Source organism: Dipodomys spectabilis, unplaced genomic scaffold (genome assembly GCF_019054845.1).
Source record: "Dipodomys spectabilis isolate Male_0828 unplaced genomic scaffold, ASM1905484v1 ptg000136l, whole genome shotgun sequence".
Taxonomy (NCBI): domain Eukaryota; kingdom Metazoa; phylum Chordata; class Mammalia; order Rodentia; family Heteromyidae; genus Dipodomys; species Dipodomys spectabilis.
The window spans coordinates 12,055,895-12,083,514 of NW_024870813.1; the positions used below are offsets into that span (position 1 = coordinate 12,055,895).

At 40.0% G+C, this 27,620-nt stretch overlaps 1 protein-coding gene across 2 annotated transcripts in view; it reads left to right on the forward strand.

Moving 5' to 3' along the window:
- Positions 1-27,367, forward strand: part of P4ha1 (prolyl 4-hydroxylase subunit alpha 1) — a 65,874-nt gene extending 38,507 nt beyond the window's left edge. The window contains exons 9-15 of one of the 2 annotated variants that reach the window (XM_042690136.1): positions 1,744-1,814; positions 14,116-14,215; positions 18,738-18,791; positions 19,882-19,947; positions 23,574-23,642; positions 24,493-24,589; positions 26,305-27,367. In XM_042690136.1, coding sequence (XP_042546070.1) covers positions 1,744-1,814; positions 14,116-14,215; positions 18,738-18,791; positions 19,882-19,947; positions 23,574-23,642; positions 24,493-24,589; positions 26,305-26,375 — 528 coding nt within the window. In that variant the 3' untranslated portion in view covers positions 26,376-27,367. Of the gene's footprint in view, positions 1-1,743; positions 1,815-2,797; positions 2,869-14,115; positions 14,216-18,737; positions 18,792-19,881; positions 19,948-23,573; positions 23,643-24,492; positions 24,590-26,304 lie in introns of both variants that reach the window. The other variant, XM_042690135.1, reaches the window with a different exon arrangement.
- Positions 27,368-27,620: the final 253 nt, after the last annotated feature.

Consider the following 27,620-nt stretch of genomic DNA (forward strand, 5'->3'; position numbering starts at 1 on the left):
TATTCATTAAAAATATCATGTCTTATAATCAAGAAGGTAGTTTTCTCAAAGTAAGGCTTATTTATTGCACTTTAAATGTGCCAATCCCTGGGATTTCCCCAAATGTGAAAAATGGGAAACTCAACTGTATTATTTGTGATATTGGAAGCTATGTTTGTTCTTTGCACTGACCAAACAAAAACCAAAAGACAGTTTGTGTTTCAGATTGGGGGCCTTAGTCTTCAAACTGGTTTGGATTTTTTTTTAAGCTGGTGTTGGGGCTTGCTTGAACTCAGGGCCTGGGCGCTGGCCCCGAGCCTCTTTGTCTTCAAGGTTAGTGCTCTACCACTTGTACCACAGTGTCACTTCAGACTTTTTCTGAGTAGTTTGTTGGAGAAGAGTCCCTCGAACTTTCTTTTTTTGGGGGGGGGTCCGGTGGTGGTGCCTGAACTCTGGGCCTGGGCGTTGTCCCTCAGCTCTTCAGCTCAAGACTAGCACTCTACCACTTGAGCCATAGCGCCACTTCTGGCTTTTTTCTTATGTGGTGCTGGGGAATTGAACCCAGGACCTCAGGCATGCAAGGCAAGTGCTCTACCACTGAGCCACCTTCCCAGCCCATCCCTTGAACTTTCTTTGCTGGGTTGTCTTCAAACTGAGATCCTTAGATCTCAGCATCCTGAGTAGCTAGGATTATAGGCATAAGCCACTGGCACCTGGCTTATTCTCCCTCCATCCCTCCCTCCCTCCTTCTTTCTCTCCCTCCCTCCCTCCCTCCCCCCCCCCCCCCCCCCATCGGGCGTGGGGCTTGAACTCTGGGCCTGGGCCTGGGCCTGGGCGCTGTCCCTCAGCTCTTTGGCTCAAGGCTAGCGCTCTACCACTTGAGCCACAGCACCACTTCTGGTTTTCTGGTAGTTTATTGGAGATAAGAGTCTCATGGACTTTCCTGCCTAGGCTGGTTTTGAACCGTGATCCTCAGATCTCAGCCTCCTGAGTAACTAGGATTATAGGCATGAGCCACCAGCGCCCGACTATTCTCCCATTTTATTCGTGCTTTTTTTTTTTTTTTTTTTTGTCGGCTGTGGGGCTTGAACTCTGGGCCTGGGCGCTGTCCCTCAGCTCTTCAGCTCAAGGCAAGCGCTCTACCACTTGAGCTACAGCGCCACTTCCTCTCCCATTTTTTAATAGTCTAAAGTAATTGCCTTGCTTGTCATCTCTTTCCTATTGTCTTTAAAATTCATAAGTTCTTTACATTTGCCTTTTTGCTCACATTTTTTTCACTGTATATATTGAGTGGATATGTTGAAGGGACAAAAGACTCACCATAAAACAAATTTTGAACAGTATTAGTCCTTGGAAACAAACAGTTCTACCATGAAGAATTAAAATTGGAGGTTTTGGAATAGATCATTCATTAGAAATAGCTGTTCTTCTAACAAATTATGCTTCAAATTTTAGAAATTTCTCTTTTCTCCACTGTCATAGCCTCTAACCACTGAAGAAATTTAATTTCCAGACTTTCTGTTGGTGTATCCACTATTCACGCAACATAAAAACAAGTAAAATAATTTTTTTAAACACAACACAAATGTCTAAAAACAATAGGCTTTCAAAGTCCAACACAAGGTGACTGGAAGTATATGGTTCTATTTTCTCTATTTATACTTCTTTGTTGAAAGAAAAGAAACCCAGCATTCTAACTGGTTAGATAAATGTGATTCATTTTTTTGTCTTGTAATGCAACTATTCTGATGGTTGGCTTCACAGCTGAGGCGAGCCACCATTTCAAACCCAATAACAGGAGACTTGGAGACGGTACATTACAGAATTAGCAAAAGGTAAGAGATGTGTATGCTGCATATTTTTGCTCTCTAATGAATGTTTTGTGCATCCTACAGGAATCATTTAAGGGAACTAGGTCATTTTCAGTCTCCAACCCAAGTGGCCGCCTCATACATAAATAAGACAACACAAGGACTGCTTTGTGTTTCACAGGTTTTTTTTTCTTGAACTAGAAGTTATATTTTTTTAACTATAGTTAGTGGTCTGTTACATTTAAGAAATTAATATGTTTTTATTTTTCTAAAGATCATGTATCACATATCCAGGAAATTGCTTGATACTTGTTTTCTTTTTCCCCTTTGTTGCTAAAATGGGAAATAAACTGCTCAGAAGTCTTTGCTCATGCAGTTCTCTCACATTCACCAATGCACAGATTCCTTCATGGTGATTAACATTTGTTCTTAGCTTACAATATCATTGTCATTATGGAGTAATTTGTATTCTTCCTCTTGGAGCTTATTTTTGGAAACCTGGTGACTCAAAGTTGGCTATGGAAAGGACAGAGTTAACATTCCAAACTCAGTCCACAAACTACTTGTGAACTCAGCTGCCTTTTACTTGGCAAGATTGAAAAAGTTTTGTCTTGCTGAGAGTTTTTAAGAAATGAGCTTAAAGAGACAAATTTTTATTTTTAAAATATTTGAAGAACATTAAACTTTTAGATCTGGAAAAATTCCTGTGAAACTCGGCGCTATCAATCATTTACATATAGCATCAAATGATTTTTTAAAAAAAGTGAAAGGACAATAAATCTACAACAAAAATCTCTTACCATTTTTCTCTTATTTAGAAGTGGTTGTTCTTACTGCCACGTTTCTAAATGTTTTTACTGATTTGGAAACATTACCTATCACCAGGACTGATCTGAATCCTTCCAATCACCTGTGGCTTGGCAAAACAAAATGAACAAAAGCCCAGAATTGCCTGCTGCTGGATTTTAAGTCCTCGTCCTTTCTCTTTTTTTTTTTTTATTTTGTAGCTGAGCCGAGCTACAGTACATGACCCTGAGACTGGAAAATTGACCACAGCACAGTACAGAGTGTCTAAGAGGTAAGGGAGCAATGGAGAGAACTTTAGTCATATTTGAATCATTGTCTTTCTTGAGAATCTTAATTTCCGCAGAATACATGATTTAGTTTCTAAGACTTTGGCTGTTAGGTATTGGTATACCAAATGATGGTATCTATACTTGAACTTTCATGATGGAAATGATTAGGTTAGGTTAGTTAACAGACATATTGTTAGATTATAAATAAATAAGGCTTCCCAAACCCTGTAAATGAAATTAGAGAAGTTCCCAGAGATTCCTCACAGAGTGCAAGCCTAAATTGGACTCCCTTATAAAACAGATTTTAAAACTTCTGGGCTGCCAAATAACTATAAAATAAATACTTTGAATCAACACATAATAAAGTCTTTGCAAGTCAGTTTAAAATTTCTCGCTTTTACGGTGTTAAAAAGAACTTAATTAGCTGATATATTACTAAAATATTTAAAACTTTAAATCACTGTGTAACTTAGAAAAAGGTTACAGAATTGAGATAATGAGTTAATTATTCCAATAGAACTCCTTTTCTATTGGCTTACTTACGTGATAAAGGGTCTTAAAAATGAAAATAGAAATAGAGTTGCACTTAATACTTTGTTATTCTAAACCTAAGTAATATTTAGCTGTATTTATCTTTTCTTTTCTTTCTTTTTTTTTTTTGGTACTGGGGATCGAACCCAGGACATTGCACTTGCTAGGCAAGCGCTTTGGCACTGAGCTACATCCCAGCCCTATTTAGCCGTATTTAAAACTAAATATAAAACCCATCCATTTCATTAGGGACATTTTAAATTTGATTGTGTTAATCAGTGTTCCTTAGGTTAATGTAGGTTAATAATAATTACAATTCAATCTGAAAGCCATTGTTTTTCAACATAGGTATTTGTTGTGGATGAAATTCATTTTTGGGGGGCTGGGAAGGTGGCTTAGTGGTAGAGTGCTTGCCTTGCATGCATGAGGACTGGGTTTGATTCCTCAGCACCACATAAGCAGAAAAAGCCAAAAGTGGCACTGTGGCTCAAATGGTAGAAAGCTAGACTTGAACTGAAGAGCTGAAGGATAGTGCCCAGGCCCACAGTTCAGGCCCCACGACTGAACCAAAAAAAAAAAAAGAAAAAAAGAAATTCATTTTTGTTACAAAAATAATTATATTTTAGAGAAATCCAGTGTGATGAATAGAGTTTGAAGTATAAAAATATAGCACTCTAGAACAAAGTTTCTCAACCTCAACATTTCTGAATAATTCTTGGTTGTTGAGGGTTATTTTAAGCTTCGTGGGAATGTGTGTGTGCATGTACGTGAGTGCGTGTGTGTGTGTGTGTGTGTGTGTGTGTGTGTGCTCGCTCACACACACACGCATACATGCTGGTCCTAGACTTGAATTAGGGTCCTGGGCATTGTCCCTGAGTTTTTGTGCTCAGGCTAGCACTATACCACTTGAATGACAATCCCACTTCCAGCTTTTTTTGGATAGTTAATTGGAGATAAAAGTCTTAGGACTTTTCCTGCCCAAGCTGGCTTTGAACCATGATCCTCAGATCATGGTATGTTTAACAGTATCTCTCACATCCATTATATGTCCCCAGCGCCATTCCTTCAGTTATAACATTAAAAATGTCTGCCACATGTCCACATGTGGGAAAAGTCTCTACCATCATTACTTCCAAGGACTCTACCCCTCTGAAAACCACTGCTCTAGGATAACAAAGGAATGAATATGCAAGTTCATATAATATATATGTACATATATAATTGTATTTATACATATACACATACACATATTATAACCTGTAATACCTATATAATTTATATATAATAAAATTTTAAAGAGCTAAACAATTTTTTTAGCAGTGGGGGTATGCTCAGTTTTTTACTCACAGTTGGAGCTTTACCACTTGAGCCATACCTCTAGCCCTACGTATTCATATATTTTTTTTGTTTTTCTGGTTGTGGGGCTTGAACTCTGGGCACTGTCCCTGAGGCTTTTTTTTTTTGGTCAGTCTTGGGGCTTGAACTCTGGGCTTGGGCGCTAACCCTGCACTCTTCAGCTCAAGACAAGTGCTCTACCACGTGAGTCACAGCACCACTTCTGGTTTTCTAGTGGTTTATTGGAGATAAGAGTCTCACGGACTTGGCTGCCCAGGGTGGCTTTGAACCGTGATCCTCAGATCTCTCAGCTAGGATTACAGGCATGAGCCACCAGGGTGCCAGGCTTCCCTGAGGCTTTTTGTGCTCAAGGCTTGTGCTCTACCACAGCATCACTTCCAGCTTTTAAGTGGTTGGTTGGAGTTAAGAGTCTCATGGGGACTTTTCTGTCAGGCTGGCTTTGAATGCAATCCTCAGATCTCAGCCTCCTGAATAGCTAGGATTATAGGCGTGAGCCACCAGCACCTGGCTGTGTTCATGTATTTTTGATAATGGTAGATACCATATCAGTATGTTTAGCATCTACAGATATGTTAAAAATTAATATTTTTTCAGAATTACATATTTATAGCAAAACAGCGCATTTGAAACTAAGTTAACTATGAAAATTTTAGGAAGTATTCCCAAAAACCTTTTAAATATTACTGATGTAATTTAGGCATTGGTGGGGCTCATACTTAGAATCCTAGCTATCAGAATGAAGCTTCCCAGCTAGCTCAGGCAAAGTCCTTGAGGCTCCATCTCCAATGAACCAGCAATATGCCAATGAATCAGCCAATAGGTGTGACTCAAGTGGTAGAAAGACAACTATTACTGACAGAAGGAATAAACTGGAGGAAAGTTAGCAAAGAAGTTTATTTACTTTTGAGTATATCTATCTCTTTGAGGATAAGGGTATTTTTTTTGTAAGAAAGGACCTCTGGAATGCAAGTTTGAACTATTTTAAAGGCCAGTCAAAGAATTCTTCACTGGTCTTTTTCAGGGAGACACAGAGGTAGCTTCCTGCTTCTTCTGTTTCCTCAAATATTTTGGCATGGAGGGTTGGAAACTCTATTAAAAGGCATGAAGATTTTTCTTTTTCTTTTAGTCAGGAGCAGCAATATAAAAGTAATGTTCTTTAATGAGCATTAGTATATGCTAAAAATTTTCAGAAACTACTTTGGCTAAATACGTTTTGAGACATGGCATAAAATGTTCCTGAACATTGTAACTAACCTTAATTTCAAGTTAAGCTGATTTTCCATTTTATTACCGAACCTTACTCATGTCTACAAAGATAAACCCTTTAAAGCAACAACAACAAAGCTAGCCAGCTGGATACTGGTGGTTTTGTCTCTCCCATCCCGTCCTAATTACTCAGCACGCTCAGGCACGAGGGTGGTGCAGAGCCAGCCCGTGAGACTTTTACCTCAATCAGTCTAAGAAACCAGAAGTAGTAGAGCATTAGCCTTTAGCAAAGCTTAGCAAAAGTGCCCAGGCCCTGAGTTCAAGCCTCAGGACCAGCATGCATACAGAAAAAAAAAACAAACTTAAGCTGTTACACATGAGGTAATTGTGCATAGTTTTATTTATTTATTTATTTATGTCAGTTATGGGCTTGAACTCTGGGCCTGGGCCCTGTCTCTCAGCTCTTCAGCTCAAGCTAGCGCTGTACCACTTGAACCATAGCACCACTTTTGATTTTCTGAGTGGTTTATTGGAGATAAGAGTCTCAGACTTGGTGCTGGGAAGATGGCTCAGTGGTAGAGCGCTTGCCTTGCATGCATGAGGCCCTGGGTTCCATTGCTCAGCACCACATAAGCAGAAAAAAAGAAAAAGAGTCTTAGACTTTTGTGCCTGTGATCCTCAGATCTCAGCCTCCTCAATAGCTATGATTACAGGTGTGAGCCACCAGTGCCCAGCTGTAGTTTTATGCATTTTATGTATGTATGTATGTATTTATTGTTGGTCATGAGGCTTGAACTCTGGGCCTGGGTGCTGAGCCACTGGTACCCTAATCTGCATGGTTTTCCACATATTTATTATCAAAGTTAATTTAAGTTGTCTGGATTCAGATGCTTTTGGAAAACATGAAACATTTTATGATAAGATGTTTTGGAAAACACTTTTTTTAGATGCAATAGACCTTTGAAGGTCCAGCCCTTAGAGTAATTGGACTCTTTGCTAAATAAAAATAAATTCCTTTATGAAGGTGATCACAACTGGTCACTGGTGGCTCACACCTATAATCCTAGCTTCTCAGGAGGCTGAGATCTAAAGATCATGGTTGGAATCCAGACTGGGCAGAAAAGTCCAAGACATTCTTATCTCCAATTAACCCCCTTAAAAGCTGGAAATGGAGGTGTGGCTTAGGTGGTAGAGCCTGGAATGAAAAACCTAAGTGAGAACAAGAGGCACTGATTTCAAGACCTAGGACTGACTCTCAAAAAAGTGATGTACAGCCAGGTGCCGGTGACTCATGCCTGTAATCCTAGCTATTCAGGAGGATGAGATCTGAGGATCGAGGTTCAAAGCCAGCCCAGGCAGGAAAGTCCGTGAGACTCTTTTTTATTTTTTGGCGGGCGGTCCGGTCGTGGACCTGAACTCTGGGCCTGGGCGCTGTCCCTCAGCTCTTCAGCTCAAGGCTAGCGCTCTACCACTTGAGCCACAGCGCCACTTCCGGCTTTTTTCTTTTTGCTTATGTGGTGCTGAGGAATCGAACCCAGGGCCTCATACTTGCAAGGCAAGCGCTCTACCACTGAGCCACCTTCCCAGCCCTAAATTTTTGCTTTCTTAAAAAATAAATTTACCTAAACATTTCAAACATGTTTTAAATAACTCGTTATATCTCTGAAAAATAGCTTTATTTGGTTTTTGAGAAATGTACAACCATTCTTTATATTATGTATTATTAATGGCATCAGGAGTAACTTCTAGTTACTTCTACAGTAACTTGGAAGTCTCTGAGTTATTGTAGAATAATTTCATCCAGTCTCAGTAAAGTATGTAGTCTGTGTATGGCTTTGTATTTGTTGAAAATAACCTAATGAAAGGTCTGGGTATGGGTGGCTTACGTCTGTAATCCTGCTCAGGAAGCTGAAATCTGGAGGATCATGGTTTGAAACCAGCCTGGCAGAAAAATCCATGAGACTCCACCTCCAAGGAGGCTCAGTGTCAACTGAGCAATTGTGAGGCCCTGAGTTCAAATTCTGGCTCAGCCCCTCACCCCCCAAAAAAATTAGAAAAAGGAATTCAGTACTCCAGTGACTTTTGTTTTTGTCAGTCTGGGGCCTGAACTCTGGGCCTGGGCATCGCCCTTCAGCTCAAGGTGAGCATTCTACTATTTCAGCCACAGTACCACTTTCGGTTTTTTTGGTGGTTAATTGGAGGTAAGAGTCTCAAGAACTTTCCTGCTGGGGCTGGCTTTGAACCAGGATCCTCAAATCTCAGCTTCCAGAGTAGCTAGGATTACAGATGTGAGCCACCAGCACCCACTAAATCCAGAGATTCTTTTTTTTTTTTTTCCCCAAAATAATTAGAGACATTATTTAACTAGTTTGGTAAAATAACCAAGACAAGAAAAAAAACAACTGTAAGTTTGATTTAGAGGAAAAAAAAGGTCTTTTTGTTTAGAATTCCAGTTTATATAATCTGATTTTAAGAAAACAAAAGAGCACCGGTGGCTCACCTCTGAGGATCGAGGTTCAAAGCCAGCCGGGGCATGAAAGTCTGTGAGACTTTTTTTTTTTTTTGGGTCCAGTCATGGTGCCTGAACTTTGGGCCTGGGCGCTGTCCCTCAGCTCTTCAGCTCGAGGCTAGTGCTCTACCACTGGAGCCACAGTGCCACTTCCGGCTTTTTTCTTTTTGCTTATGTGGTGCTGAGGAATCGAACCCAGGGCCTCATGCATGCAAGGCAAGTGCTCTACCACTGAGCCACCTTCCCAGCCCCTGGATTACTTAATTCTTATATTCCACTTCTCGAGATCCAGTGCTGAGCCCTGGCTTAAATCCAGAGATTCTTATCTCCAATTATTAGCAAACAGCATCCAGTGGAGGTGTGGCTCAGGTGGTACAGTGCCTGCCTTGAGTGGAAAAAGCCAAGCAAGAGCTGAGGGCCCACAGTTCAAGCCCCAGTAATTCAAACATTAAATTATTAACTAAATTAAGTACTAAATATTAAACATTAAAATTTAAATAGTAAATCTCATTTTTAAAAGGGAAGAAAAGTAGAAAGATTAATTGAATGCACAACTTGACTTTTAAGTTTTGTTACTAAAGCCAAAAAAAGAGACATTTTGGGCTATTAAGTTTTGTCTTGTGGTACTGGGGGCAAACTCAAAACCTGCTTACTAGATTAGTGCTCTACTATTTGGGCCATGACCACAGACCTTGCTTTTAGTTTGTTTTTCAGATAGGCTCTCATATTAACTTTTCCTGGGCTAATTTTGGACAGTGAGGAAACTTCTTCCTCCGCCTCCCAAGTAGATGGGACCACAGATGTGCACCAACAAGCCTTTGTTGTTTGAGATAGAATCTTACTAACTTTTGCCACAGCTGATGTTAAACTTACAATCCTCCTGTCTCCACCTCCTAAGTAGTTGAGATTCACAGATGTGTGCCACCCTGCCTAGCCACCAGTTTTTAATGGAAAGTTAGTTGGAGAAAGTGTTCTTTTTTCTTCCTGGGACTAAATTGTGTTTATTGTACAAGAAAAATTAGTTATCTTCAAATGAGATTTTCCTATTAAATATTGTAACCAAATTATATTAGAAGAAATTTCTGATTATTTTAATGCATGAATAAGACTTCCCAAATCTGTGAGAATCAACAGATAATATAAATTATAGATTTTTTAAAAAAATTAAATTATTTTGTTGATTGTGGGGCTTGAATTCTGGGCCAGGGTACTGTCCCTCAGCTCTTCAGCTCAAGGCTGGCACTCTACCACTTGGGCCACAGTGCCACTTCTGGCTTTTTCGGTTTATGTGGTGCTGAGGAATCGAACGCAGGGCCTCATGCATGCAAGGCAAGCACTCTACCACTGAGCCACCTTCCCAGCCCTAAATTACAGATTTCTATTTGAATATTTAGTCATGTTAGAAACAATGCAAATTCAGAGCTCAAGACCTGCTAGATCTACAGTAATGTCACTTGAAGATAGATAAGCAGTAATCTGTTAACAAAGTATCATCCAGATGAATAAAGTATTTTAAATACATATAGTTCTTTAGCTATGAAGAAACTTTTATTTTGGAGAGATTTTCACCTGAGAATTTAAAGTAAGTGAAATAACTAGAATTAACTTTTACCTTAAAATAAAAAAGTTCAACATTTTGATTAGTGTTACCCCTTCCATTGTTTTCCTCCATAGAATTCACTTTCTTTGATTCCATCAGATATACACCCAGGAGTGGTATAGCTAGAACATAAACTAGTTCTGTTTTCGGTTTTCTGAGGAAACTTCTATACTCTGTGTGTGTGTGTATGTGTGTGTGTACTGATTTACACTTTATTTTTTTTATTTTTTTGTCGGTCGTGGGGCTTGAACTCTGGGCCTGGGCGCTGTCCCTCAGCTCTTCAGCTCAAGGCGAGCGCTCTACTACTTGAGCTACAGTGCCACTTCTGGTTTTCTGGTGGTTTATTGGAGATAGGAGTCTCACGGTCTTTCCTGCCCGGGCTGGCTTTGAACCGCGATCCTCAGATCTCAGCCTCCTGAGTAGCTAGGATTACAGGTGTGAGCCAGCAGCACCCGGCTTTACTTTTTTTTTTTTGGGTCTGGTCGTGGGGCCTGAACTCTGGGCCTGGGCACTGTCCCTCAGCTCTTCAGCTCAAGGCTAGCGCTCTACCACTTGAGCCACCGCGCCACTTCCGGCTTTTTTCTTTTTTGCTTATGTGGTGCTGAGGAATCGAACCCAGGGCCTCAGGCATGCAAGGCAAGCGCTCTACCACTGAGCCACCTTCCCAGCCCCTTTTTTTTTTTTTTAATAAAGAACTATTCAGTTTATTTAACCATTGCTTGATTGGATTATGAGTTCTTTTACTGAAGTCCCATAGTATATAGTATGAGTAGCTGGCAAAGATGATCTGCCATTCTGTAGAGTAACTCTTGGCTCTGGGAAAAGTTTGTTTTGCTGTGCAGAAGCATCTTACTTTGATGCAACCTTGTTGCCTTGTTTTTGTTTTCTTTTTGTGCTGAGGCTGGGGCTTGAATTCAGGGCCTAGGAACCATCCTTTAGCTTTTTCACTCAAGTCTGGTACTTTATCATTTCAGCCATAGCTCCACTTTCAGCTTTTTTTTGCTAATTAGTTAACTTCTGGGACTAGCTTCCTCAGGTATCAACTTCCTGAGTAGCAGGATTATGGGCATGAGCTACTGGTTCCCAACTACCTGTTTCTTGGTGTTATATGAGCTATTGCAGTTGCTCATACTTTTCTTAAAATACTTCACCTATGTTGTCTTACAGTAGTTTCAGGTCTTACATTAAAGTCATTGACCTGCTTTAAATTGAATGTTGAACAGAGTGAGAGATAGTGATTTAGTTTCAGTTTTTTACATGAAGGTGTGTTTTTTTAGATACTTTATTGTATAGTTTTTACATCTTTGTTGAGAATCAGATAGTAGTGAGTGCATGGTCTTCTATTCTTTGTGTCTACTTTTTTTTTTTAAACTGTGGCTCTGTAGTAAGATCAGGTATTGTAATGCCTCAAGCATTACTCTGTAAGTCCAGGATTACTTTGACAATTCAGGGTCTCTTGTGTTTCCATATGAATTTTGGTTTGCTACTCTAGTTTTTTGTTTTGTTTTGTCTGTCTTGGGGCTTGAACTCCGGGCCTGGGCGCTGTCCCTCAGCTCTTCAGCTCAAGGTAAGCATTCTATTCCTTGAGCCACAGTGCCACTTCCGATTTTCTGGTGGTGAAAAGTCTCACGGACTTTCCTGCCCAGGCTGGATTTGAACTGCGATCCTCAGATCTCAGCCTTCTGAGTAGCTGGATTATAGGCATGAGCATTCAGTGCCCAGCTGCTAGTCTAGTTTTGTGATGTATTTTGCTCTCATCATAGTTGGAATGACAAGGTATGCAGCACTATGCCTAGCTTTTCTCATTGACGTGGAGTCTGATGGACTTTTCTATTGGCACTGACCTGAAACAGCACCCTTACTGATCATAACCTGTCAAATAGCTAGAATTATAGGCATGGGACACCTGCACCCAGCTCTGTATGTTGGTTTTTTTTGGGTCTGGTCATGGGCCTTAACTCTGGGCCTGTGCGCTGTCCCTCAGCTTTTCAGCTCAAGGCTAGCTCTCTACCACTTGAGCCACAGCGCCACTCCCAGCTTTTTTTTTGCTTATGTGGTGCTGAGGAATCAAACCCAGGGCCTCATGCATGCAAGGCAAGCACTCTACCACTGAGCCACCTTCCCAGCCCCCTCTGTATGTTTTTTTTTTGGGGGGGGGTGGGGTCCAGTCATGGCCTGAACTCTGGGCCTGGGCACTGTCCCTCAGCTCTTCAGCTCAAGGCTAGTGCTGTACCACTTGAGCCACAGCACCACTTCCAGTTTTTTTCTTTTTGCTTATGTGGTGCTGAGGAATCGAACCCAGGGCCTCATGCATGCAAGGCAAGTGTTCTACCACTGAGCCACCTTCCCAGCCCCCCTCTGTATGTTTTTATGTGGAAATAACTAATATCTTCTGTGTGTATATCTAGAAATGGAATTGCCGAGCCATATGGTAACTGTGTTTAATATTTTGAAGAACTGCCTGGCAATGGCTTCACCATTTTACCTTTCCATCAGCAATGTTTAGGAATTACATCTTCTCCGTCAACATTGTTTTGTTCTCTCTCTATACCCTCCTCTCTCCTTTTACCCTCTTCCCTTCTCCCTGGTCTCTTTCTTCTCCCTCTGTTTCTTCCTCCCTCCCTTCAGTACTGATCTTGAATCCAGGGCCTTCAGCTCCTGCCTTTTCTGGTCACATTGTCACTCTGCCACTTGAGCTATATATGTACTCCATCAACATTTTTTTAGTGGGTATTTTTAAGTGCTCTAATAAAACTAATTTAGGCAAGTAATACATGATTTTATTTCTGGTACATCAGACTAAAGTCCCCTTGACTCCAACATAGTCCTCTACTTTCTTCTATGGAAGAAACAATTGTTTTCAGTTTGTCATGTATTTTTCTAGAATTTTTAGAAGTTTTTAAATGTAAGCCTGGTGTAGTGGTTCGTGCCTTTGGTCAGAGCTACTCAGGAGGTTGGAGCAAGATGATTGCTTGAGAACAGGGAACATAAACCTCAAGATAGAGGGGAAAGAGAAAGAGACTTTGAGGAAGGTGACCTTTTTAACTTCTAATTATAAAATGTGACATCTTAAAAAAAAATATATGAGGGAAAGTAAAGGAAGGGGTGACATCCAAAAAGAATTTCACTCATTACTTGGCTTACAAAATGGTACCCCTTCTGTATAATACCTTAACAACAATTTTTTTTTTTAAAGAGAAAAAAATTAGCCAGGTGTGGATTACTTATACCTCTAGTCCTAGCTATTCAGGAGTCTAAGATCAGATGATTACAGTTCAAAGGCAGCCTTGGTAGGAAAGTCTGTGAGACTATATCTCCATTAAACACCAAAGACAATCCCCGTCCCCCCAGAAGTAGAGCAGTGGCTCAAGTAGGTAGGTAGAGCACTAGCCTTGAGCCAAAAAGCACAGGAACAGTGCCCAGGCCCAGAGTTCAAGCCTAGAACTGGCACACACACAGATTTTTTTTTTTTTTTGTCAAGGTCATGTACAGAGGGGTTTAGTTACATAAGTAATTAGTACATTTCTTGTCAACATTGTTACTCTTTCCCTCAATTTTCTCCTACTTCCCCCCCCCCCACCTCCACCACCAAGTTGAACAGATGGTTTCCAACATATTGTCTACACAAAAATTTTTATTGAATCTAAATGTTTATTGTCTTTGCTGAACATGGTGGCACACACTTGTAATCCCGTATTCAGAAGGTTGAGGCAAGTTAAAGGCTAGCTTGGGCCATTTATAGTGAGACTCTTGTCTTCAAAATTCAAGGATTGGGAATGTTGTATAGGGCACTGTCCCTGAGCTTTTTTGCTCAAGGCTAGTGCTCTACCAAGTTGATCCACAGTTCCACTTCTAGTTTTCTGGTGGTTAATTGGAGATGAGTCTCATAGACTTGCTTACCTAGATTGGCTTTGAACCACAATCCTCAGTTCTTAGCCTTTTGTGAAGCTAGGATTACAGTGGTGAGCCACCAGTGCCCAGCTAGTTTATTGGTTTTTATGAATGAAGCAATACTGTAAAACTAGTATTTTCTGTTTTTGCCCTTAGTGCTTGGCTTTCTGGCTATGAAAACCCTGTGGTGTCTCGAATTAACATGAGAATACAAGATCTAACAGGACTAGATGTTTCCACAGCAGAAGAATTACAGGTAGGTAACCATTTTATCCTCAAGTTAATTTTTCACTTCCAAATGCTTTGGTGGTATTTCCTGACATAGAACAGATAGCCTCTGTCTTGCATCATAGCTGGGGAGTATTAAAGGTGATGCAACAAGTTGAAAAATTGTAAAGTGATTATATTAATCAGTTGACAGTAGTCTTTAAAATTGCCAAAATATGAAAACAGTTGAGTAACAATGAACAAATGAAAATCAGCTTTATTATTATTTTTTTTTGTCAATCCTGGGGCTTAAACTCTGGGCTTGGGCACTGTCCCTGAGCTTCTTTTGTTCGGGGCTAGCACTCTACCACTTGGGCCACAGTGCTACTTCCAGTGATTAATGGAAGATTGGAGATAAGAATTTCAGACTTTCTTGCCAGGTTGGTTTTGAACCTCCATGCTCAGATCTCAACCTCCTGAGTATCTAGGATTACAGACACAAGCTTCTGATACCCAGCTTTCCTGCAGATCTTTGATCCTTTTTTTTTTTGTCGGTCATGGGGCCTGCACTCTGGGCCTGGGCGCTGTCCCTCAGCTCTTTGGCTCAAGGCTAGCACCCTACCACTTGAGCCACAGCGCCACTTCCGGCTTTTTCTGTTTTTATGTGGTGTTGAGGTCAAACCCAGGGCCTCATGCATGTGAGGCGCAAGCACTCTACCACAGAGCCACCTTCCCAACCCTCTTTGATCCATTTTGAATTAAAATTTTTCATGTGGCATTGAGAGGTAGAAGGGGCCTTGTTTTTTCACATTAATATCTATTGTCCTAGCACAATTTGTTGAAAAGATTCTTTCTCTACTGAATTGTTGGTTTTCTTGGTAATTTAAAACATTATAGCCAGGTGCTGGTGGCTTACACCTGTAATCCTAGCTACTCAGGAGGCTGAGATCTGAGGATAATGGTTCAAAGCCAGCTTGGGCACGAAAGTCCATGAGACTCTTATCTCCAATTAACTACCAGAAAACCAGAAGTGGTGTTGTGGCTCAAGCGGTAGAGTGCTTGCCTTGAGCTGAAAAGCTGTAAAACTGTATCAATAACATTAACAATACTCTTTTTACTTACAGTAATAGTATCTTTTCTTTGCCTTATGATGTATTTTCTTTTTCTTTTTTGGGTCTGGTCGTGGGTCCTGAACTCTGGGCCTGAGTGCTGTCCCTCAGCTCTTCAGCTCAAGGCTAGCACTCTACACTTGAGCCACAGCGCCACTTCCGGCTTTTTTCTTTTTGCTTATGTGGTGCTGAGGAATCGAACCCAGGGCCTCATGCATGCAAGGCAAGCATTCTACCACTGAGCCACCTTCCCAGCTCTCATGATATATTTTCTAAGCTTCATTCTATTTTCAACATTTTATTCTTTGTGCTTTCAGTAAAATACTTCTGATTACTCTTATTGTAAAAGTTTTTTTCCAGGACATTCTTTTTTTTTCTGGTCCTGGGGCTTGAACTCTGGGCCTGGTCACTGTCCCTGAACTGCTTTTGTGCAAGGCTAGCACCACTTTTGGCTTTTTCTGTTTATGTGGTGCTAAGGAATCAAACCCACGGCCTTAAGCATGCGAGGCAAGCATTCTACCACTGAGCCACATTTCCAGCCCCTCCAGGACATTCTTATCACTTATTATTTCTACTTTCTGGTGGTACTGGAGTTTGAATTTAGGGTCTGTGCTTCTTTGGCAGGTACTCTACCACTTTGAGCTATTCTGCTATCCCTTTAATGTGTTTTCAAAATAGAGTCTTGTGGGTTGGGAATATGGCTTAATGGGTTTGCCTAGCATGCATGAAGCCCTGGGTTCATTCCTCAGTACCACATAAAAAAAACCAGAAAATGCCACAAGTGGCACTATGGCTCAAGTTGTAGAATACTAGCCTTGAGGAGAAAAAGAAGCCCAGGAATAGTGCTCAAGACTGGCTAAAAATAAATAAATAAATGCATACATACATTCATACATACATACATAGAGTCTTGCTTTATTCCCAGGCCAGCTGGGACATATATATGTTTGTTTTCCTGAGTCTCTGAATGACAAGTGCATATGGCTGCATCCAGCCAATGGTTGAGACAGTCCAGAACATTTTGAGGTCAGCCATAGCTGACCACAAATCACATCATAATCACTTTTTTTTCTTTTTTAAAATGTTTTTTTATTGTAAAATTGGTGTACAGAGGAGTTACAATTACATGAGTAAGGTAATGAGTACATTTCCTATGGAGCATTGTTACCTCCACCTTTGTTTTTCCCTACCATTCCTTCCCTCCCCGGCTCCCCCCTTCCTCACCCCCAAGAGCCAGGGTTTCTATAGGACCATTCTGCAACACTGTCCTGTTGTCTAGCTATGCACTATCAACTTAGGAAACATCAACTGAGCTTTATCCCCTAGGAATTTGTGTGTGTGTGTGTGTGTGTGTGTGTGTGTGTGTGTGTGTGTGTGTGTGTGTGTGTGTGTGTGTGTGTGTGTGTGTGTGTGTGTGTGTGTGTGTGTGTGTGTGTGTGTGTGTGTGTGTGTGTTACTAGGGTTTGGAATTGGGACTTGTGCTTGGCAGGCAATCACTGTCACTTGAACCACACCCCCAGCCCTTTATGTTTCAGATTATTTTTCAGATTATTTTGGCTGAACAGACCTAAAATCATGATTCTCTTACCTATGCTTCCTATACAGCTGGGATTACAGGCAAAAATTACCATGCCCTGAACTTCCCCAAGATATTTTGACCTTTTTTACTGGGCTGGTCTCTCACTTCAATCCTTTCTAGCTCAACCTCCACATAGCTAGGATGACAGTCTTGGGCCATCAGCCCCTGGCTAGTATGGTATTCTTTATATGTTTACATTTTTACTTTATACTGGACACTGGTAATATGCCATAGCAACTTGTGGCCTGGCATTAACAATTAACTGAACAGTGCTGAGATTTGTACACACTGGGCAAAAGCAGAACTACCTATAGATGAATTTAAGTTGTCATTCTATAGTAATCTACAACTTCCTTGGTATTCATCTGATTAATTGCCAAGTAATATATTTTTCAAAACTGCTTTCAATTGAATTCATACATTTCTGTATAATAGACTGATCCAGCAGTTTCTACAATGTAAGTAAAATATCTAGTTTTGTGACTTCTATTTTTTTTTAATTTTATTTTTTATTGTGAAAATACTGTACAGAGGAGTTACAATTACATAGGCAAGATAATGAGTACATTTCTTATCAAGCATTGTAGTCTCCTCATTTGTTTCCCCTTCTCATCCCTTCCCAGCCTACACCCCCCCCCCCCCCCGCCTCCCCATGTGACTTCTATTTTTGTAAATAGTGTTCTTTCAGATTCTCCTTTGTTGATTTTGTCAATATTTTATATGGTGATGGAAGGAAAGAGTTAAAAAAGCATCATTCTCATTTTACAAATAAGAAAACATTCTATCCAAAGTTATATACATGGAGATAATCATAGTTCATTTCTCTTTTTCTCGTTCCTTTCCCTTTCCTCTGTACTGGCAAAGCAAGAGATCCAACCCATACCCCAAGCCCTTTTTTTTTCTTTTCTTTTTTTCAGTCGTGGAGCTTGAACTCTGGGCCTGGGTACTGTCCCTGAGCTCTTTTTTTTTTTTGGTCCTATCGTGGGGCTTGAACTCTAGGCCTGGGCACTGTCCCCCAGCTCTTCAGCTGAAGGCTAGCACTCTACCACTTGAGCCACAATGCCACTTCTGGCTTTTTTTTTCTGCTTATGTGGTGCTGAGGAATCGAACCCAGGGCCTCATGCATGCAAGGCAGGGGCTCTACCACTGAGCTACCTTACAAGCCCCTGTCCCTGAGCACTTCAACTCAAGATTAGCACTCTGCCACTTGAGCCGCAGTGCCACTTCCGGTTTTCTGATAGTTTATTGGAGATGAGTCTCATGGACTTTCCTGCCTGGGCTGGCTTTGAACCTTGATCCTCAGATCTCAGCTTCCTGAGTAGCTAGGATTACAGGCATGAGCCACCAGTGCCTGGCCCAAGCCCTTTATACTTTTTCAGGGAGATGCTTCGATTGAGCCTGGCTTTAGACTTTGATTTTCCTACCTGTGCTTCTCCTATAGCCGCAATTATAAACTTGGACCACCATACCCAGTTTTTCTTTCTTCCTTTCTGTTGCTATAGGGACATTGTCATATTAAATGAAGTGGTGTGAACTTCTCATCTTTAAATAAGAAAAGGTTTAATTAAAGTATACTGGGGGGTTGCCAACATTTTTGGCTTTGGGAATTTTTTTTTTTGCTGGTTGTAAGGCCTGAACTCTGGGCCTGGGTGCTGTCCCTTAGCTCTTCAGCTCAAGGCTAGCACTCTACCACTTGAGCCACAGCGCCACTTGCGGCTTTTTTCTTTTTGCTTATGTGGTGCTGAGAAATTGAACCCAGGGCCTCGTGCATGCAAGGCAAGCGCTCTACCACTGAGCCATCTTCCCAGCTCAGCTTTTACCCTTTGTTTTCCTAGGTACTTTAATAGTTCATTCATCCATTCATCCATGGTTTCTTTTTTTAGGTAGCAAATTATGGAGTTGGAGGACAGTATGAACCCCACTTTGACTTTGCACGGGTAAGTAAATGAAATGGAGACATTAACAAGTTTACATTGTTAAAAAAAATCATTCATGGCTGGGCACCGGGTGCTGGTGGCTCATGCCTGTAATCCTAGCTACTCAGGAGGCTGAGATCTGAGGATCATGGTTCAAAGCTAGCTCAGGCAGGAAAGTCCGTGAGACTCTTATCTCCAGCAAATCACTAGAAAACTGGAAGTGGTGCTGTAGCTGAAGCAGTAGAGTGCTTGCCTTGAGCTGAAGAGTTCAGGGACAGCACCCAAGACCAGAGTTCAAGCCCCAAGACCCATTAAAAAAAATTATTCATGGTAGGGGCAGGAGTCACTGTAGCTAAACCAACCCCCAAGGTGGAAGGTGAGGAGCATGATCACATAGTAAGAAGATTCCAGCTAAACTGACTCAGTGGGGCTCATGGTAAAATTGGACAATGCAGAAATAGAAGCCTAGAAGTTAGACAGTTGCAGAGAGAGTTCAGAAGAGCTGCCATCTTAGCCAACCTGTTGATTCTGTTATTTTACTATTAAAACTACATATATAGTTGCCTGGCAGTAGAATCACTATGAAGACTTCAGTAGTAGTAAATAAACTATCTAGGTCTTTAGATTCTTGAGCCTGGAAAAAAAAGTTATTAGTTGAAAAAAAGAGGCTGTGGACACACATTCCTCTAAGAACCTAGAGCTTTGTATTGCTTGCTCTGTGAGAAGCCCTGCCACTGTGCTCACTGATGAACCTGACCCACTCAGGAGATCACAGCTTTTAAGCAACAGGATGGGTTTGAAAATGATCTACTTTGTGACAGAACCTGAGGTAGTGCCGCGTACATACTGTCATGTTGGTGGGAACAGGTGCTGCTTCTGTAAGTTTGAGGCCTGCCTTTATGTGAACCTGATTTGAAGTTTTACTGCCCTCATTACTGACACATTTGGAATTTAATCGAATGTACTTGAGTGGTAGTATATACACTATAGGACATTGGGAATCCTTTCAGCTTATATTTGGCAAATTTTTCAGCTTATTGTTACTGTTTAGTTGTCACTGTATTTGCATTACTGAATTTTTATATTATTTTAATTTTTTTTTAATTCACAGAAAGATGAGCCAGATGCTTTCAGAGAGCTTGGGACAGGCAATAGAATTGCTACATGGCTATTTTATGTAAGTTGTGACAAAAGTATTTAAGTTTGGTTTGATATTGTGATGTGGAGATGGAAAATTAATTTGTTTTCAGATGTTCATTGTAGAAACCTCAGGATCTAAAAAAACCGAAAATAATCACTAATACTTGAGTATCTGTTTTTAGTCATATATGATGTATAAATATTATCAGCAGAGAGCAAAGTGTATATGAAACCTGATAATTTTTCACAAAGTGAACACATCTAGTTGTTGGCACCTAGATTAAGAAATAGTACTTTATAATACACCAGAGGGGGCATTTATCCAAATGACTTCAAACTAGGCCACACTAAAGTGACTGGCACAACTATGTTCATTGCAGCATTATTTACCATAGCTAAGATATGGAACCAACCCAGATGCCCCTCAATAGATGAATGGATCAAGAAAATGTGGTATATGGGGCTGGGAAGGTGGCTCAGTGGTAGAGCGCTTGCCTTGCATGCCTAAGGCCCTGGGTTCGATTCCTCAGCACCACATAAGCAAAAAGAAAAAAGCTGAAAGTGGCGCTGTGGCCCAAGTGGTAGAGCGCTAGTCTTGAGCTGAAGAACTGAGGGACAGCGCCCAGGCCCAGAGTTCAGGGCCCCCCCCCCCCCCGAAAAAAAAAAAAAGAAAATGTGGTATATTTACACAGTGGAATTTTATGCTTCTATCAGAAAGAATGACATCTCCCCTTTTGTAAGGAAATGGAAAGTCTTGGAAAAAATCATATTAAGTGAAGTAAGCCAGACCCAAAGAAACATAGGCTCTGTGGTTTCCCTCATTTGTAATAATTAGTATAAGCCTAGGTTATTCTTGACACAGAATCATAATAGCTCAAAAGCTATAAACATATGACCATACAAAATGATGCTAATTGAAGTGAACTCCATGACTTGGAGACAGTCTCTTTTTTTTAGTTGTCAACCTTGATGTTGCCAGTGTACTGTATCTAGTTCTTCTTATTTTATTTCATTTTTCTTTTTCCATTGGTTTATCCCTGGCAATCTCTGTCTTTGATTCTGTTACCTTCCATCTTGTATATGTATTTATCTGATTGGGGGAAGGGAAGGGAAATAACAAAATGCAATGGATCATCTTTTATACTTCTTTTAGCAACAATGATACTCACAGGACACCATGTTGGAAATGAACTTTACAATTGTGTGTGTGTGTGGGAGAACAACAATGGAGTGGGTAACAATGTTCAATGAGAAATGTACCTTACTCATGTAAATGTAACCCCTCTGTACAGAATCTTTACAATAAAATTGTAAAGAGGTCCTAACAATAACCATTTCCATATATTAAGATCATACTTTTAAAAAAAGCTTACTTTTTAATGTTTTCTGTGTGTAGGCCTAGGCACTGTCCCTGTTTGAATTCAAGGCTAGTGCTTTACCATTTCCTAAAATGTACAGTTTTATAAAAGTTAAGTTCATTGCATTTTTATGTATTACCCTAGGGATGGAATCTAGGACCTCCCACATCATAAGTGTATACTTTACCACTGAACTACTACATGCCCGGCCCCCAAATTGTTGTATTCATTCCAGTTTTCTATTGCTGCAATAACAAATGACCCCAACTGAATCTTGAGGGATAGTGGATCATTTCTAGGGTGAGAATGACCTTTGGTCAGTATTGGGATATGAACTAAGGGCTTTATGCTTTCCAGGCAGGTCCCCAGCTCTAAATGGTTTCATATAGTCGTTTTCTTTGGTGGTGTAGTAGTATTTAACTCCTGTTCTTACTCCAGCTCTTGGCCTTGTGGGGATTCATCTGGAAGTTGTATTTATCTATTACATCTGGCTGTCCCTGGGGCCAGATTGCATAAATATCCCAAAGAAACATGATGCTTCTTAGGATCTGCCCCAAGAAGTTATATTTTGCTTCAGGTGAGGGTATGTTAGATATTTATCCTTGCTGAATGTGATTGTACTAGTTGGGGTCATCTCGCAGGGGTATAGCACTTACCTAGCATGTAGGAAGCTCTGGGTGGAATCCTGAGAAATGTTTTTTTAAAAAAAACAGAAAATGCAAGTAGGATGAGACATTGGGATGTATTATATTTGGAAAATATAATCTGCCATAATGTTGTAACCTTTTAGCAAGATGTATCCTTAATTTTGCTTATTTCATTAATTTTTTCTATTTCTTATCCCCATGTGAGTTTTATGAAACTGTGTCTGCCTCTTAATCTTTGTATTCTTCTGTCCTACCGCCCAACCTCCCCTCCTCTTTGTATTCTTGACTACCTTCTAACCTTCTAACCTTCCCTCCTTCTGCCTCCTTTCTTCTCTGTTTGACATCCCTCTTACCATTCCATCTGTGTCTGAAAGCACTTGAGTTACATTTCTAAGACTATGTGGAGATAAATATCACAAAGACAAAACTAGGAGGAAAAAATGTATAAATTTATGCTGGGAAAAGCTGGTATGCTTTCTAGAAATGAGTGTTCCATCAAGGTTACCAGCTTATTCTACCTTTAAGTAGAAATCTATACATCTTTCACTTTCCAAATAAGCAGTTGTTTCAATTTTCATTTCTTATTAGAGAGAAACATCTCTCCATATAGTTAGGAGCTACTAGTAATTGCTTTTGTTCCTTTATAAATACTGGCACTATTATTTGGTCTATTATCCCTATGTTAGATTTGACTAGATGTACCTTTTCTGCGTATCTAAAAGTTGTGCAAAATAATTGGTTTAGCATTTATTTCTCCATTACTTAAATACTATTCTTAGATGAGTGGGACACATAGCATCTGTAATATTCTGATATAAAACATTCCTACAATTTTTAAATGGCTTTGAGATTAATTTTCTCATTGCTAAGAGCTGTTAGATCTTTATTAAGTATATGTTCTAGCTTTTGTTGAAATACCCTCATTTAATATAGCGTTTGTTGAAATACTCTTTCTTTAAAAAAATTTTTATTGTGAAAGTACCATATAGAGGGGTTACAATTACATGGGCAAGATAATGAGTACATTTCTTACCAAGCATTATTGCCTCCTCCTTTGTTTCCCCTTTCCATCCCTTCCCATCTCCCTCCACCGCCCTCCCCCACCAAAATTGTAAAGTTCGTTTAATGACTTGTACATCTCATTGTTGCATGGGTCCACCTGTATCCCTATTTAAACGATTTGTTTTTTCCCTTCCCCTTCACAAATTATACCAACATCAAATACAATGAAAGCAGGGGTTATACCGTGGGGGTAAAATAACTTATTTAATATTTTTACTTTGACTTAGACATGATATGAAGATCATATATATCTCAGGTTCTTTTTAGTGTTACTTGTTTTCTTCTTGTATTACTTTAAAAAAACAACCTTCACTGCTCTTTGTCTTATTTTGTGTATGTACTTTTTCAGTTTAGAAAATTGTTAAGTTAATGTGTTGATTCTGTAGCATGAGAAATTATACAGCTGATTTTAGTTTCTCTTGTTTGAATTTAAATATTGTACACTAAAGCTTAGCAGTGAGAACACAACATAAAAATCCTTGTCTCCATGGAGATTACATTCTACTAATGCAATCAAATACCTCTAAAGAAATGCTTGTCCCCATTCTGGCCTTTTTCTACCAATTCTGTTGATAATATCCATTTGTTCCTTATAGATGAGTGATGTGTCTGCAGGAGGAGCTACTGTTTTTCCTGAAGTAGGAGCTAGTGTTTGGCCAAAAAAAGTAAGCTGGATTTGTTGTGGGTTTTTATTTTATGTCTTTTTCCCATGAAGAGGTGCACCTGTATGTCAATGCCTAACTACTGAATTACATTTTTAAAGAGCACATTTAGAAATTAGGAATTTCTAGGCACATAATCTCTTGGTAAAATTTTGGGTGTTTTTTTTTTTAGGTCGTGGGGCCTGAACTCTGGGTCTGGGCGCTGTCCCTCAGCTCTTCAGCTCAAGGCTAGTGCTCTACCACTTGAGCCACAGCGCCACTTCCAGCTTTTTTCTTTTTGCTTATGTGGTGCTGAGGAATCGAACCCAGGGCCTCGAGCATGCAAGGCAAGCGCTCTACCACTGAGCCACCTTCTCAGCCCTGTTTTTTTTTTTTTTTTTTTTTTTGTGGGGGGGCACAATTTACAGGAGTATATAGAGGTTAGGTACAATCAGGGATTAGTATTTAAAGTTCTTATTTCTAAAATTGATGCTTATCTGACCTTTCCCTCCATACTGCCAAGGTTTTGATAAATAATACTTTGCTGTTGTTGCTGTTGAAGATTAATGCTCTTTCACTTTGAGCCACAGCACCACTTCCAGTTTCCTGGTAGCAATTGACTACCAGATAGAATCTCACAGACTTTCCTGCCTGGGCTGGCTTTGAACTGTGATCCTCTCAGCTTCCTGAGTAGCTAGGATTACAGGCATGAGCCACCAGCACCTGGCTTGACAAATATAGTACTCTTGTTAATCAAGTGGCTCTGTGGTGTTGTCAAAACACATTCAGAATTAGACAACAGAGGAAAGTTTGAGGACTGAAAAATGATTACCTGACATTTTATCTGGGAATCATTTTGAATTTTTCTTCATAGGGAACTGCTGTTTTCTGGTACAATTTATTTGCCAGCGGAGAAGGAGATTATAGTACACGGCATGCAGCCTGTCCGGTGCTAGTTGGAAACAAATGGGGTAAGTGTTTCCTGTTATCTATGAGAATTTGTCTGTCTCACTTTGAAAACATTGTAGTGAACACTTGCTGTCAAAGATTTTGCCTAATAGGAGGATACAAGAAAGTACCTTAATAAATTTGCATTTTTATGAGATTTTTACATTTTGAGAGAGAGGCCTATAATACTCCTGCATGTTGGGGTTATAGGTCCACACTGTTACACCTAGCTCAGACTATTGTTAACTTCATTGAGACTACATTAATGGGTAAATCAAAGTATAAGGCAGTACATACTAATATGATATAAGCAGCAAAGGGACTCCCTAAATTTGAGAGCCTTCTTCAAAGCTTCATTTTTGACCCATAAAGACAGTTTTCCAAGCCTGTTAAGTGTCAGAGGGGCATTTCAGCAATAAAACTTAGAGGCCCTCCTCAGGTCCAGATGAATAGAGTTGCCCACATTAATGAATGAACTATATATGTCACTAGCCCCAAGTCATGTTCAGTATTACTTGCCTAGTTACCAACCTGACCAAAATTTTAAAAATCTCACCGAGTGTATATAAATTTAAAAACTACTTGGACTATTTGAGGAGAGCTCAAGTTTGAGAGTACTTTTCCTTTGACCAAATGAGCAAACAGTAGCAGTAGCCTGTCTAACTAGGCAAATTGGCAGCTTCTATGAATAAAGACTGGATACAAGCTTTGGTGGAAAAGGTAAAAGACAGGAATTGAAGTACCATTAGGCAAAGAGGCTCAGACATATATTCTCTTCATCCCAGATACTGTTCTCATTATCCTAGATACTTGCGAGGCTGTATCTGGAAGAACAAAGTTTGATCTCAGTCCAAGACAAAAAGCACATGAGACCCCCATCTCAACCCATAAAAAGCTGAGTTCAGTGGTACTGCCTATCATCCCAGCTACAAGGAAAGAATAGGCTCATGGTCCAGAACAGCCAGGCAAAAGGCAAGAAAGATTCTATTTGAGAAATAATGAGCTACGCGCTGGTAGCTCATACCTGTAAGATCTGAGAATCATGGTTCAAAGCCAGCCTGGGCAGGAAAGTCTGTGAGACTAATCTCCAATATAACCACCAGAAAACTGGAAGTGGTACTATGCCTCAAGTGGTAGAGCATTTGCCTTGAGCTGAAGAGCTCAGGAACAGCACATAGGCCCAGAGTTCAAGCCCCACGACCAACAAAAATAAATAGAGCAAAAAGGGTTAGCGTGGTCAAGTAATAGAGCACTCCAAAAACGACCCCAAAAAAATCTTGGAAACAAGGAAATTCAATGATCATGTAATAGAGATTGATCAAGTTGTTCATCTAGAGGGAGTTTACTTTTTTTCTTAGTGCTGGGCCTGGGCACTGTACCTGAGCTTTGTTTCTAAAGGCTTGTGCTCTACCACATGAGCCACATTCTACTTCCAGCTTTTTGGGTGAAGAGCTTACAGACTTTCCCACTCTGGCTTCAAACCGTGATCCTCAGATCTCAGTCTCCTGAGTAGCTAGGATTACAGGTATGAGTCACCAGCACTCAGCTAATGTTCATCTTAATATCTCCTTTGGAAAGCTGGCAAACCTGTTATATTCTTTGTGTACCTGAATCCTAATTCCATTGGTGACCTTACATTGAAAAGTGCATAGCTTCTCAGCTATATGTACTTACGTATACATCTGTAAATATGCATACCCATATAGGGAGAATTGATGTATTTTTTTTCCTTTTACAGTATCCAACAAATGGCTCCATGAACGTGGACAAGAATTTCGAAGACCATGCACCTTGTCAGAATTGGAATGACAAACCAGCTTTCCTCCCTCTCCTGTTGTACTCGAATGTCTGACACAGTTCCTAGTCCTATCGAAACTTTGAGTTTACAATTGACTAACACTCCATGATTGATTCAGTCATGAACCTCATCCCATATTTCATCTGTGGACAGTTTGTTTAAAAATAACCCTTTCTTTAAAATAACCCCAAAACACCATGTGGTATCACAGGAGATAAGGCAGAGCTAAAAATGAGGATTTTTTCCCCCCCAACAGTAGAGATTGAACCCAAGGCCTTATACTTGCTAGGCAAGTGATCTACCACTTGAGCTTATGCCCCCTAGCCCAGGAATTTTTAATTATGTACTACATTTTAAAGAACTTTTGATTGGATGAAAAATACAATTTAAGTATTCAGTTTTAGTATTCCAGTACATGTTGGTGGGTGGTAAGCCAGTATGGACTGTGATAGCTCTATTACAGTGTTGCCTAGGGGTTCTGCTAGCCTGGACTTCTCAGTTTAATTTTCTATATCTGCATGAACACTAATAATCCAAACTGAAATCTGGTCCTAGATTAGATTGTGACCCCTCTATTCACAATTATTCTAGATTGATTTTTTTTCCCCTCTTAATTAGAAAATATTATTTTTGCCATTCATTTCTCATGTATCCTCTGTGGTGAATTAAATGTGTTTGAAAGTACTTCAATTAAAAACATTTTTAACAGAAAGCCCTGCTTTAACAGCACTAGGTCTTTCTAACTAAGCTTGTTATTTGGTCTGCTTCACCTTTTTCTCAAGTGCCAGTACCTACTCCTGCTACAGCAGATGGTGTGATTGGCCTTCTAATAAATAAATATTGTGCCTTAGGAGACTGGAAGTTTGAAAATGTATAAGGTCTTTTTCAATGATGAGGGAAATGATTTTTAAAAAGTAATCTTAAAAGCCAAAATGTTCCTTTTCTAAAAATTCTGAAATGTGTTATGACAACAATGACGTATTTATGATCTTAAATCTTTTTTAAAAATGTTTGTTTCTGTGTGGCATTTTTTATATTTAAATCTGATCGTCCACTAAAGCTGTAACAGGTTAATTCTAATTTATGTAATGTTAGTACACAGGGCATAGGTTTGCACTCATACTGACATCATGCTGTTATGCAAGGAAAATTTAGGCTCTCTAAAGTTTCAGATATTTAATCAAAATGTGTTTTTAAAAAATGCTACATGGGCTCTCTCTGCTCTTCTAGCTCTTTCTCAGCTCTTCTCTTTCCCA